Genomic DNA, 11995 nt, shown 5'->3' on the forward strand with positions numbered 1-11995 from the left:
GGGCGCGTCCGGGTTGCGCCCGGTCTCCACGGTTACCTGTGCCTTGAGGTGATTTGAAGGGCAGAGGCTGAGAGGTTCGCAGCCCGGCCGCGGCGCTGCCCAGGAGTTCCCCGGCCCAGTCCAGATCGCAGGCCGTGCTCGGCAGCCCGCGCATCCTGCACGCGAAGAGCTGTCGCAGCTGGAAGGCCAGCCTGGGTGGACCCGGTTCAAGCCCCTGTGCCCGGGCGGGCAAGATGGCCACGCCCCCAGCAGATACGGCGCCTTTGGGACTCCGTCCGGGACAGAGGTACCCGAGCAGTCCGCCCACGTGCCCTGGAGTAAGACCCCCGGGAGGTTCCTTGGGAGCGGAGGGTCTCGGGTCGGGCCTGACTTGGGTGACCTCCCCCTCGCCCCCCCGCAGTTTCAACGTCGCGAAACCCGGGAGAATGAGGTCCAGTCTTTAACAGTCTCCTGAGGTTACGTCTGTCATTCGAAGGGCCCGAAGTAATAACAGCTTCCATTTATGTACGCCTTTACTGGTCGCTATGTTTTATTTACACTCATTATCTCATATGGTCCTCATAATAACCCAGTGAGGCTTTATTGTCCTCATTTATAGGACATTTATAGGAAACTGAGGCATAAGGAATGAGAATGCCTAAGGTTTACAGGATACAATTGGAACTCCCGATTCCTAGTGGATGTTCTTTTCTCTGTATATCTGCCTCACATACATAATTGTGGAGGTGTATTATAGGCCACATCTTTTCATCCACAGTACAGTAAACGTGTTATTCATTCGTTCACTCATCACATATGTATGAGAGGTGAAACTACCCCCAGTGTTGGAATCTTGAACAAATGTAAAGATATTTGCTAATGTTTTGGGGAGGTATTGGTACCTGTGTCATATAAAACTGTTTCCAGGCCGGGCTCGGTGGCACAGTCTGTAATTCCAGCACTTTGGGAGACTGAGGCAAGTGGATTGCCTGAGCCCGCGGGTTCGAGACCCATCAGGGCAACTTGGCGAGACCTCGTCTCTACAATAAATCAAAAATTAGCCGGGAGCAGTAGCGCACGCCTGTAGTTCTGGCTACTTGGAAGGCTTAGGCGGAAGGATTGCCGGATCCCAGCAAGTCGAGGCTATGGTGGCCGGGAGCATGCCACTGCACTCCAGCCTGGGCGACAGAGTGAGATTTCAACTAAAAACAAAAACAAAAATAACCTGCTTCCAGCTGGGCGCGGGGACTCACGCCTGTAATCCCAGCACTTTGGGAGCCGGGGACAAGAGGACTGCCTGAGCCCAGGGGTTCAAGACCAGCCTGAGCAACTTGGCGAGACCTCGTCTCTACAATATGTCAAAAAATTAACCGGGTGTGGTGGCACACATCTGTAGTTCCAGTTACTTGGAAAACTGAGGTGGAAGTATCTCCTGAGCCCAGCAGGTCAAGGCTATGGTGGCCATGAGCATGCCACTGCACTCCAGCATGTGCGACAGAGTAAGACTCCAACTCCAAAAAAAAAAAAACTTCCTCATTTTCAGTAGAGATGGAGATAAATGCTTCCCCTTTTTCCTCTAATAATTGTCTTTTCTGTCAGGAGCAAGTGGGATTGAAATCCTGTTTATGAGCATCCAAGGGATGAGGGGCATTAGGCAGCTGGTTTCTTATTTTTCCTGTTGTTCTGCCTCCTTAGGACCAGCTTTCTTCACGGACTCTACCACTCCCACCCCTTTGGCCCCACTCCACGACAACCACCTCCCCATCTCCTCTTCTCTGGTCTCCCCCACGCCCACGCCCTCCCCCCCAGCATCTTCCCCAGGCTCCCCCACTACCTCTTCCTGAGGTCCGGGCCCTCAGCTCACCATGGGTGGTCCTCCCTTCAGGAAAGGGGGAGGAGGGACTAGGACCTGAATTGCACAGCGGCTGCCTAGATGGGCTTAGGAGCCTTTTTGAGGGAGCTCCCTGCCCCTATCCTGGGGCTTTGATGCCTTTCCAAGCCCCTGGAACTGCCCACCCTTCCCCTACCACGCCATCAGGAGATCCTAGTATGGAGGAACACCTAGCTGTTATGTATGAGAGACTGAGACAAGAGGTAAGTCAGTTCAAAAGTGACCTTCATCTATAGTGGGAAGGGATGTGGGTAATCCTTGGAAACAGGTAAGCTGGATTCTTTTTTAGAACCATGAGGCAGGCATATGCATGTTTTATAAACATTTTCCTGAGAAAAGGATGCTCCTCAGTTTGGGTTAAGGAAGGTTAAATATGGGTTTGTATAACCCTTCACTCAGCAGGGATGTAAAGAAGCCCTAAAAATAGAAAACAGAAATAGGATCATTTCTTTTCCACTGGGTTGATGCCATCTTCTTCTACCTAGCTTCCCAACCTCTTCCTTCACTCCCATGACTACACTCTCTATTCCTTGGATGTGGAATTCATCAACGAGATCCTGAACATGCGTACCAAGTGAGAATTGGGGCCGGGTAGGGCCCTGGGGAGGAAAAGGACCCAATGCTATACACTTGACCCTTTTCAGTTCCTAGAGAAGATCCTAGACTGCTTCTCACAACTGTTCCCCATTCCTTTGGACAAAAGCCAGTTTAGTTTTCTGATTCTGCCATCATGAGGTATCTTTACCACCCCTTCTTCACAGGGGCCGGACATGGTACATTCTGTCACTGACCCTCTGCCGTTTCCTGGCCTGGAACTATTTTGCACAACTTCGTTTGGAGGTTTTACAGCTGACCCGCCACCCAGAGAACTGGACCCTGCAAGCCCGTTGGCGGCTTGTAGGGCTGCCCATTCACCTGCTATTTCTGCGTTTCTACAAGAGAGACAAAGATGAGCTTTACCGGTAAGAGAGAACTGAGAAAGGACACAATCTATAATCTTTCCCTCATCTTACCCTTTTAGAAATATGATCTTGCCTCAGCCTCCCAAAGTGTCGGGATTACAGGTGTGAGCCACTCACTGTACCTGGCAGGGACTATTAATTTAAATAAATGTTTGCATTAAGCTTTAGGACCAGTCATCTCCCTCAGTAAGCCTCTCTCTATTCCCCAGGACCTATGATGCCTACTCCACCTTCTACCTGAATTCCAGTGGCCTCATTTGTCGCCATCGCCTAGACAAAGTGAGTCCTAGGTAGGGCTGGATGGGTGATGGGTAGAACATCTGTGTATTCCCCCCAACTGGCACTAATCTTTCTCGTTGCAGCTGATGCCTTCACACTCACCTCCAACTCCTGTGAAGAAGCTGCTAGTGGGAGCCCTGGTGGCCCTGGGGCTGTCAGAGCCAGAACCTGACTTACAGCTGTGTTCTAAGGCCTGATCCTTGGCCTTGGAGTGGAAGCAGTAATGAAAACTTTGCTACGCACAAGAGAAGGAAGTAGAGGTGGCCAAGAATCTCAGGAGCCAGTTACCTCCCCTCCTCTCTCTCCTTCCTTTCCATCTCATGCTGTGTAAAGCTGCTGTGTAATTTAACTTGTAAATAATAAAGTTTAAGTAACTATATGAGGTAGAATTTCATGTCATTTTATCTGGATCCCAAAAAAGTTCCCACTAGCTTTATTCCAAAAATAATTTTATTTAATAGATATTAAATAATGAAGGAAAAGGAGCTGGTGTCCGGTTCTGTTTAATGTCCCCTTCTTTTACCCTAGCTCTTCTCGTGTCTTGCCTATTTTTTTGGGCATTTTCTTAGCATGGGGATCTTCCAGCTCCTTGGCCTTATAATAGTGGGGAGCCACTTCCAGAAGCCAACTGCTCTCGATCTCCAAAACCTAGAAGGAGAAGGAAAAGATCAGTAGGCCAACCTAGATTCTTTTTTTTTTTTTTTGAGTTGGAATCTCGCTCTGTTACCCAGGCTGGAGTACAGTGGCACGCTCATGGCCAGGGCAGCCTTGACCTGCTGGGCTCGGGTGATCCTTCCACCTCAGCCTTCCAAATAGCTGGAACTACAGGCATGCACTGCAATGCCCAGCTAATTTTTTTCTTATTTATTACAGAGATGAGGTCTCACCAAGTTGCCCAGGATGGTCTTGAGCCTGTGGGCTACAGAAGTTCTCTCACCTCAGCCTCCCAAAGTGCTAAGATTACAGGTATGAGCCACTGCACCTGGCCCCAACCTAGATTCTTATGTGTGGTGTCAAAGGTTTTCTTTCCCTTTTGACTGCAGGCTAGGAAAAAAGGTGCCAAAGGACAGACATACTGCTACATGTTATTCAAGATACCAAGTAAGCTATCCCTGAAAAAAGTCCAGAATGAAAAGACTATAAAGAACCCTCTATGAGGACAGGAACTCCATCTGCTTTGTTCACCATTATAGCACTAGCACCTAAAACTGAGATAGTAGGCATTCAAAAATTTATTGAATGAATGTACAGTTCTTAGATCTTGGAAGATGCTGAAATACTGTTAGAAAGGATTTCTTTTATTTTACCTTTTCAATGTATGTTCCTTTTTCTGCACCAGTCCTGGCAACTTATACCTGGGTTTGTAGCTTGCCAGGACACCATCTCCCTACATAATCTCCACATGCCTCAGCAAGGGATGGACTCCTCACCTGTCTCATGAACTCCTTGGTGGTCAAGACAAGTTCATGGTAGAGCAGCCAGCGTGGCTGTTGCTCAAAGAGAGAGGAGTTGGGATGAATGAACACCGTCTGCTGCTGCTTCACTGTGCGGTAGCCACTACGAGTCAACCGTGCTGTGTGGTAAAAGTAACCGGCAGTGATGGCCTAAGAACAGGCAGGAAAGAAAGTCAGTGGGAAAAGCAGACATCTGGGGACCATCAGCACTCCCTACTTTTGTTCAGGTTTTTGGAGAGCTAGAGAGGTAAGGAATGCATGAAGAACCCACCGACGTTCAATGGTCTGGGGAAGAAAGAGCCCTAGGAGAACATATCTTCTTTTTTTTTTTTTTGAGTTGGAGTCTCACTCTGTCGCCCAGACTGGAGTGCAGTGGCCGCTCCCGGCCACCACAGCCTCGACCTGCTGGGCTCCGGCGATCCTTCTGCCTCAGCCTTCCAAGTAGCCAGAATTACAGGCATGCGCTACCACGCCCGGCTGATTTTTTGATTTATTGTAGAGATGAGGTCTCGCTGCCCAGGCGGGTCTCAAACCCGTGGGCTCAGGCAATCCACTCACCTCAGCCTCCCAAAGGCGTGGATTACAGGCTGAGCCACCGAGCCTGGCTAGGAGAACATATCTTACACAAGGGGCTTCCCTCGTGTGTTCTCAGGTTGGAAGAACTGCTGCATGCCCCCAGAGAAGCCTGTTCCTTGGGAGGTCCTGGGTGGACAGCAGGAGACTGAAGAAATGCTGACCTTGCGTACACGAATATAGTCCCCCTGACAAGAGCTGAGACCAACTTCGACGCGTTCCAAAAGTCCCTCCAGCTGTTCCCGCACATCCCGGGCTCGGCGCATGGATCGAAACTGTACAAAGTTCTCATAGCACCACTGGGAAGAGTAACTGCTCTCAGCCCACTAGGAAGACCGTTAAAAAGAAGGGGTGTTTAAGTATACAGCTGGGCTAGTCTCCCAAGTCTCTCATTCCCACTCACCCAAACCCAGTGACCTGTGTGTAAACATTTAGCAGAACCAGGTGGTCGCCACCAGGGAGGAAGAAGTTGACGCGTGCATTGTCAGCATGGACAACCTTGTCCTTGGGTCGGTAGAAAATGGAGTTGTTAACAGACAGCATGGCAGCCACTGTCAGGATCTCCTCTGAACAGCTGTACCTGAGGCAGGAAGGGAAAAGTATGAAAGTTCAAAGCAGGACACGTAAGAACACAAGGTGCGGGGTGGGGGGTGGAGGGGTGCAAGAGGCAGTGATCACTTTGTGAAAGATGTTTCCTCATGTGGGGAAGGTTGGTTGACACTGGCCACAGATTAGACCACAGATAGATTCTGGTGGCAACAGCTTGGGGGTCTAGGAGGCAGGGGCCACAGATGAAACACAGTTCCGGAGGAGGGACCATCCACAAAGACAGGGGCAGAAAGCAGAGAGCTGAGAGTTCTGTGGTAGGAAGGTGTGCACTATGTGCATCAGAAAAGATCTCTTGACCTCTATAGCAAAAGAATGGCAGTTAAAGGTGGTCCCTCCAAAGCTACATCTAAATGTTCCAGTTTGAAACCTTAGGAATGAGTAAGTTCCGAAAGCAGTCTTTGTTCAGCAACCCTCCCAGGTGAAAATTTTCCACTTTCTTTTATAGCCCAGAATGTTCTCTGTCAATTGTGGCCATATAATACAATCAAAGACAGGATCAAGTGTCTTACCCTTGTAAGCCTCAAAAGGGTGCAATAAAAGTTGCCTAATAACTTATTATTTGTTAAAGAGTAACACAATGGAGAGGAAAAGAGAAAGTGACAAAGGTAGTCCAGAGACACAGGAGGCATGGCCAGTTTGTGTGCTAGGGTCCCAGGAGTGAGAGGGCTTACTTCTCAGAGGCCAAGATCATTTTAGACAGCATGGGGTCCACTGGCAGCTCTGCCATCTTTCGACCAGACTAAGGAGAGGAGAGAGAGTGTTATGGCCAGCCCTCCCTCCCTCAGGTTTCCCTCTACCACTACAGGGGTCCCTGGAGCCACCCTGATCCATCATCCTGCCCCAGCCCAGAATGTTCCTCCACCTCACCGTGGTGAGTTCCCCAAGGTGGTTGAGGGCTCCCAGAGCATACAGCTGTTCTAAAGCCAACAGTAGGGTCTCATATGGTGGAGGGTCCAGGAAATCAAAGTGCATTAGGTCATGGATACCTAGAGAGAGGTTGAGGGATATAACACTGTCCTTTGCAAGGACAGTGATTCCAACCCACCTCCCTGCTTTCTCAGGAGGACTTGGGTAGCCTAATCACCTAAGCTCTTGAGCAGCAACACGACATTGCCCAAGCTGGTCCTCTGGATCTCAGGCACCGTGGTTTCCTCAAGCTCATGCTGATAGGCCCAGGCAGTATACAGGCGGAAGCATTTCCCTGCAGCCACCCGACCCGCCCTGCCAGCTCGCTGATTAGCTGAGGCCTGGAAAGAAAAGCAGGCTGGCTGACAATTTGGTCAGGAAAAAGAGAAAGGGTAATATTTATACAAGAAACCTGGGAAGGCCAGGGGCAGTGGTTCATGCCTAAATCCCAGCACTTTGGGTGGCAGAGTCTGCCTGAGCCAGCGGGTTCCAGACTAGTCTGGACAACTTGGCGAGACCTCACCTCTACAATAAACCAAAAAATTAGCTGGGTATCATGGCGCATGCTGTAGTTCCAGCTACTTGGAAGACTGAGGTTGAAGGATTCGCTTGGGTTCGCTTGAGCCCAGCAGGTCGAGGCTGCGGTGGCCAGGAGTGTGCCACTGCCCTCCCGCCTGGGTGACAGAGTGAGACTCCAACTCAAAAAAAAGAGAGAAAGAAACCTGGGAAGATGCAAACTGCTTATTCCCCATCCCTAGGAAGCTCCCATCCTGCCTCTGATTCTGAGTTGGACCTTCCCTGTGGGACAATTCCATCTTCCCCTGCCCCCATGGAGCCCCAGACTGACCTTGCTGCAGGGTGTGACAGTGAGTGATTCCATGCCTGTGCGGGGGTTATAGCTCTTTTGCTTACAGAACCCTGGATCCAGCACATAAATGATGCCCTCGATGGTGAGCGATGTCTCAGCAATATTTGTTGCCACAACCACCTGAATGAAAGGACATGGGGTCACCCAGAGAATCTGCCCAACTAGTTACCCAGTAAAAGTAATCTTTGAAAGTTAGGAGTAGAGAAGCAGGTGAAAAACTTGCCCATGACAGGTCTTTCTGCCATAAATCTTCCTTCTTTCTTTTTCTCACTAATAAACTTTGAAAACTTTAAAAAGAAAAAAAAAATGGATGCAGTTGCAGTAAGGAATGGGAGCTGAGGGAATTAGTAACCAAAGTCAGCAGAGGAAGGCAAGGCCAAAAGATAGGTCAGAGAGGAGTGGGGGCTGGAAGTGACCAAGGGCACAATGAGGAAAGGATATGAAGATTTAGGGGTTTTTTTCAGAGAAAAGAGATAGGGGTGTCCAAGTTCCTGCCCCCATCTTCCCTGCTACCACTTTCACATTCACCTTCACATATCCCCTTCTGCAACAGCCTCCTAATGCTCTTACTCCTAGCTCCTGTCACAGGGCATCCAGAATGGTCTAGACCTTTTATGATGTAAACCTTAGTGACTTCTCATCCAACTCTAGACTCTTAAAAACCTGGACCACATAACCCAGCTGCCTCTCTGACCTCATCTCCTAGCACTCCACTCCTTCCCTCACTCCTCCTGCACACTGCTATTCCCTACCCATCTGGTACACTCCTTCCCTGACCCTTTGCATCAGCTGTTCCCTATGTCTAGCACATTCTTGTCCCAGATGTCAGCCTGGTCCCTCCCTCACCTGGTGTGGGTCTCTGCTCCACTTCCACCTTACTGGAGAGGTCTTTCCTACACCCCAAGGAAAGTACCTCTCCATTCTTCCTCACCCCCATCCCTCAGAGTCAGTTTCCATTTCCTTAAGCTGCCTTGTATCCCTTCATGGCACTGGCCACAAATGGACATTAAATGTATTTACATGTCCACTGTCTCCTCCCATTAGACTGCAAGTTCCTTAGGCTAGGGACTGCTTTATTTGTCACTGTATCATCATATCCTAGGAAAGTACCTGGCAAACAGGAGAAACTCATTAAATATTTGTTGAATGAAAGTTACGGTTCTGCTCAAAATCCTTTGATTGCCGCTCAGTCATCTAAAGTCCAAACTCTTCTCTGCTATCAAAGGTCCTCCTTAATGTCAGTCCAAAGTTGCTTTTAGCCTTGTCTCCCAATGCTTCATTCATTAAGTGAGCCTCCCACTAAGCCTACTATATCACACTGTGACCTCAAAGACACCTTGAGCTTTCCGCGATAGCTCCCCAGCTATTTTTCTTAAAGGTCTACATCAAATCCCACCCCCTGGCACACCAAGGGCTTCCTTTCTCCCTGAATCACTACAGTGCTCACTTTCAGATCATGCATTTGGCTATCTCTTGATTCACACATTATTCCTTTTCTCTTTTCAGCATGTGCCTGCAGCGGTGCCTAGGACACACCTTGCATAAAGCAGGCACACATTTCTTTTTCACCACCAGTTGAGTAAACCATAGGGGTGAAGAGTGTGGGTTTCTCCAACTGACCTTTCGTGCCCCAGGGGGTGTGGGCTGGAAGATACGAGCCTGCATATCAGAGGGCAGGTTGGCATAAATGGGTAGCACCAGGAGCTCCCGGATTTTGGAGCCCAGGCGGCGGCAGCGATCCTGGAGCATCTCACAGGCAGCCTCAATCTCCTCCTGGATTTGGGATGGGGAGAATGGCAGGGGTTCCAGAGTCACAGAAGGCCAACATGCTGACCCTGTCTTCCCCTGGGATATATCACCCCCTCTCCCCACATCAGGCACCTGTCCTGTCAGGAACACCAGGATATCCCCGGGAGGCTGGGTCACATGAATTTGTAACACAGACACAACACAGGCTTCCAAGTAGTCAGCCTCTGGAGCCTGGGGAGCAAGAAGAGACAGAGTCACAGGACGGCCACCTTTCCTCTCCTCCCAGCTCAATATACGCTTTATCCCAGTTCCCCTTTGGACCTTCCATCCCACCCTCCCCTCCTTGGGACAACCTCCTCCAAAGGCCCCAGCTTTTCTGCCTCAGACTCCAGTCAATCCTCCCTGAGTGGGGCACCTTGGTATAGAAAATGTCCACTGGAAACCTGCGTCCAGGGATTCGGAACACAGGGGCGTCATCAAAGAAGGCGGAGAAACGGGCGGTGTCCAGTGTGGCTGAAGCCACCAGGACCTTAAGCTCAGGTCGGAAGCGAGCAACATCCTTGATCAATCCAAAGAGAATGTCTGTGTGTAGGGTCCGTTCATGAGCCTCATCTACCATCACCACGCTGGGAAAAGAAAGGAGTGGAGCAATGAGAGAGGAGTTGGATAATGCAGGACTGAATATCAGTATCCCTTGGTGGAGAGGGGAGTGATGGATGCAGAGAGCTCAAGAATGAATGTGGGGGAAGGGGCTTGAAGGAGAAGTCACCATCCCAATTATGTAGACCAACAGAAAGTTAAAGAAGACTAGGGCCCCATGATCTGCAGCCTTTCCCAGCCTCAGCAGACAAGAAGAGCCAAGAGGTAGAGGCTAGAAGTTGAGGCCAGAACAAGTCAGACATCCCCTCTAGTTTAGAGTCAAGAATCTGCTTAGAATTAGCAACTGCTCTTACTGAAAAAAAACAGAGCCAGGCTTGGTGGCTCAGCCTGTAATCCTGTGCCTTTGGGAGGCTGAGGTGAGTGGATTGCCTGAGCCCACAGATTCGAGACCGGCCTGGGCAGCGAGACCTCATCTCTACAATAAATCAAAAAATCAGCCAGGCGTGGTAGTGCATGCCTGTAATTCCGGCTACTCGGAAGGCTGAGGCAGAAGGATCGCCGGAGCCCAGCAGGCGAGGCTCCAGTCTGGGCGACGGAGTGAGATTCCAACTCAAAAAACAAACAAACAAACAAACAAAAAACCAGGATATATTTTAATGAAAAAAATTAAGGCACGGCCCCTTTTAATAAGGTTGGCTGGAGACACGGAGAGATCTGAGCCTCCTTAATTCCCCAGCATCCTGTAGGGCAACTGCTGCCGATTACCCAGTTGGCCTTGTTTCTTCTTTGGAGAGGAGCAGGGTAAGCCTTTCTAGTCCCTCAAAGGACTCTGCACACTCCTTGATTTTCTTTTCAGTTATATGCATGCCACCTTCTTTCTCCTTGCTTTATTCTTTGGCTTTCAGGTGGCTGCCAAGCTCATAGGAGCTCACCGCCATCTCCCCCCACCCTATGACATCAACCATCTGTGCCTAACCCTGACTGTGATGGTGAAGTCCCCAGCCATTACATAAAGAAGGTCAGCAAAATGGGAAAACAAGTCTTGATCATCAGATATTCTGGCACTGGCTGGCCCTCCATGGGTTCTCAGAGATTTTTTTTGTAAAGGATATGAAGGATCATATCCTATCTTCAGATTGCTCCAGACCAGAAACTCACAGCCTCTAAAGAACTGAAAATGACTTACTGGGCAGCTGACCTGACCCCATCCCCATCACATTAATTAATCCCTTCTCCCCCTCAACACATGTTCATCCAACCCATTTGGTCATTTCCAACACTAAGAGCTCACTATTCAGACAGAGCCACCCCAAGACTTGGGTGGAGGACCAAGGGCTGGGGTCTAACCGCTCCAACAGGCCCTGCAATCTTTACCAGAAGGTTACATCATTCTTGGTAAAATCCGTCTCCCTAATTGTGCCCTCTAGGGTCACATAAAACAAGTCTGATCCCTCTGTCCACATAATAGTTCATCACATATTGGGAGGGAACCAGGATGCCTCAGAGTTTCTCCCTCTAGTTGAACATCCCAAGTGTCTTCAAATGGTCTTTATATGGCATTTCAAATCACAATAGCACTACTCTGCTATCCTGGTTGTTTTATACTCTGGAAATGAATAAGGACAAAGGAAATGGCTTTCTTTGCAATCCCTTCTACCCTCCAGCTCCATCTCCATGGCACCTAGAGGTCAGTTCTAGGACCCTTTGAACCATCAAGATTCAAGAACTGGTGGATTAGAAGACAATGGCTGAACTGGCTGGGTGGGAAGAAAGAAGAGAAAGATCAGAGATTAAAGGAGATACAAGAAGGCACTGAGGGGTTGGGGATGGCAGAACAAGGGGAAAAGAGGGTAGGCAGATCTCTCATGGGAGACGAGGGCACTGTGTATACCTGTAACTCGCAAGGTCAGGCTCAGAGAGGAACTCCCGAAGAAGCATCCCATCTGTCATGTAGCGGAGGACAGTTCGCTCTGATGTGCAGTCTTCAAAACGGATGCTGTAGCCAACCTGGTCAAGAGGGTCATTAGCAGCCAGGCTCGGTGGCTCAGCCTGTAATCCCACGCTTTGGGAGGCTGAGGTGAGTGGATTGCCTGAGCCCACGGGTTCAAGACCTGCCTGGGCAACT

At 49.7% G+C, this 11995-nt stretch overlaps 3 protein-coding genes across 8 annotated transcripts in view; 2 read left to right on the forward strand and 1 right to left on the reverse strand.

The window, feature by feature from the left end:
* CUNH6orf136 (chromosome unknown C6orf136 homolog) overlaps positions 1–3494 on the forward strand; it is a 3956-nt gene extending 462 nt beyond the window's left edge. The window contains exons 2-7 of one of the 5 annotated variants that reach the window (XM_021707464.1): positions 49–286; positions 1675–2073; positions 2356–2444; positions 2632–2832; positions 3042–3111; positions 3195–3494. In XM_021707464.1, coding sequence (XP_021563139.1) covers positions 1966–2073; positions 2356–2444; positions 2632–2832; positions 3042–3111; positions 3195–3308 — 582 coding nt within the window. In that variant the 5' untranslated portion in view covers positions 49–286; positions 1675–1965 and the 3' untranslated portion in view covers positions 3309–3494. Of the gene's footprint in view, positions 287–1674; positions 2074–2355; positions 2445–2631; positions 2833–3041; positions 3112–3194 lie in introns of all 5 variants that reach the window. The other 4 variants (XM_021707463.1, XM_008047878.2, XM_021707465.1 and 1 more) reach the window with 4 other exon arrangements.
* MRPS18B (mitochondrial ribosomal protein S18B) overlaps positions 1–11995 on the forward strand; it is a 38454-nt gene that overhangs the window by 20623 nt on the left and 5836 nt on the right. The window contains exon 8 of one of the 2 annotated variants that reach the window (XR_002481365.1): positions 10237–10259. The exons of the other annotated variant lie outside the window; for it this stretch is intronic. The gene's annotated coding sequence lies outside the window, so the exon portion shown is untranslated. The remainder of the gene's footprint in view (positions 1–10236; positions 10260–11995) is intronic. 2 annotated transcript variants of the gene reach the window in all.
* The window catches only part of DHX16 (DEAH-box helicase 16), a 16418-nt gene continuing 7938 nt past the window's right edge, over positions 3516–11995 (reverse strand). The window contains exons 9-20 of the mRNA XM_008047879.2: positions 11762–11877; positions 9686–9896; positions 9403–9501; positions 9142–9294; positions 7501–7641; positions 6832–6994; positions 6615–6733; positions 6419–6486; positions 5556–5718; positions 5303–5464; positions 4542–4715; positions 3516–3759 (exon numbers count right to left, since the gene is read on the reverse strand). Coding sequence (XP_008046070.1) covers positions 3631–3759; positions 4542–4715; positions 5303–5464; positions 5556–5718; positions 6419–6486; positions 6615–6733; positions 6832–6994; positions 7501–7641; positions 9142–9294; positions 9403–9501; positions 9686–9896; positions 11762–11877 — 1698 coding nt within the window. The 3' untranslated portion in view covers positions 3516–3630. The remainder of the gene's footprint in view (positions 3760–4541; positions 4716–5302; positions 5465–5555; positions 5719–6418; positions 6487–6614; positions 6734–6831; positions 6995–7500; positions 7642–9141; positions 9295–9402; positions 9502–9685; positions 9897–11761; positions 11878–11995) is intronic.

The sequence above is a fragment of the Carlito syrichta genome, unplaced genomic scaffold, assembly GCF_000164805.1.
Source record: "Carlito syrichta isolate Samal-C Ts95f unplaced genomic scaffold, Tarsius_syrichta-2.0.1 Scaffold118011, whole genome shotgun sequence".
Lineage (NCBI taxonomy): Eukaryota > Metazoa > Chordata > Mammalia > Primates > Tarsiidae > Carlito > Carlito syrichta.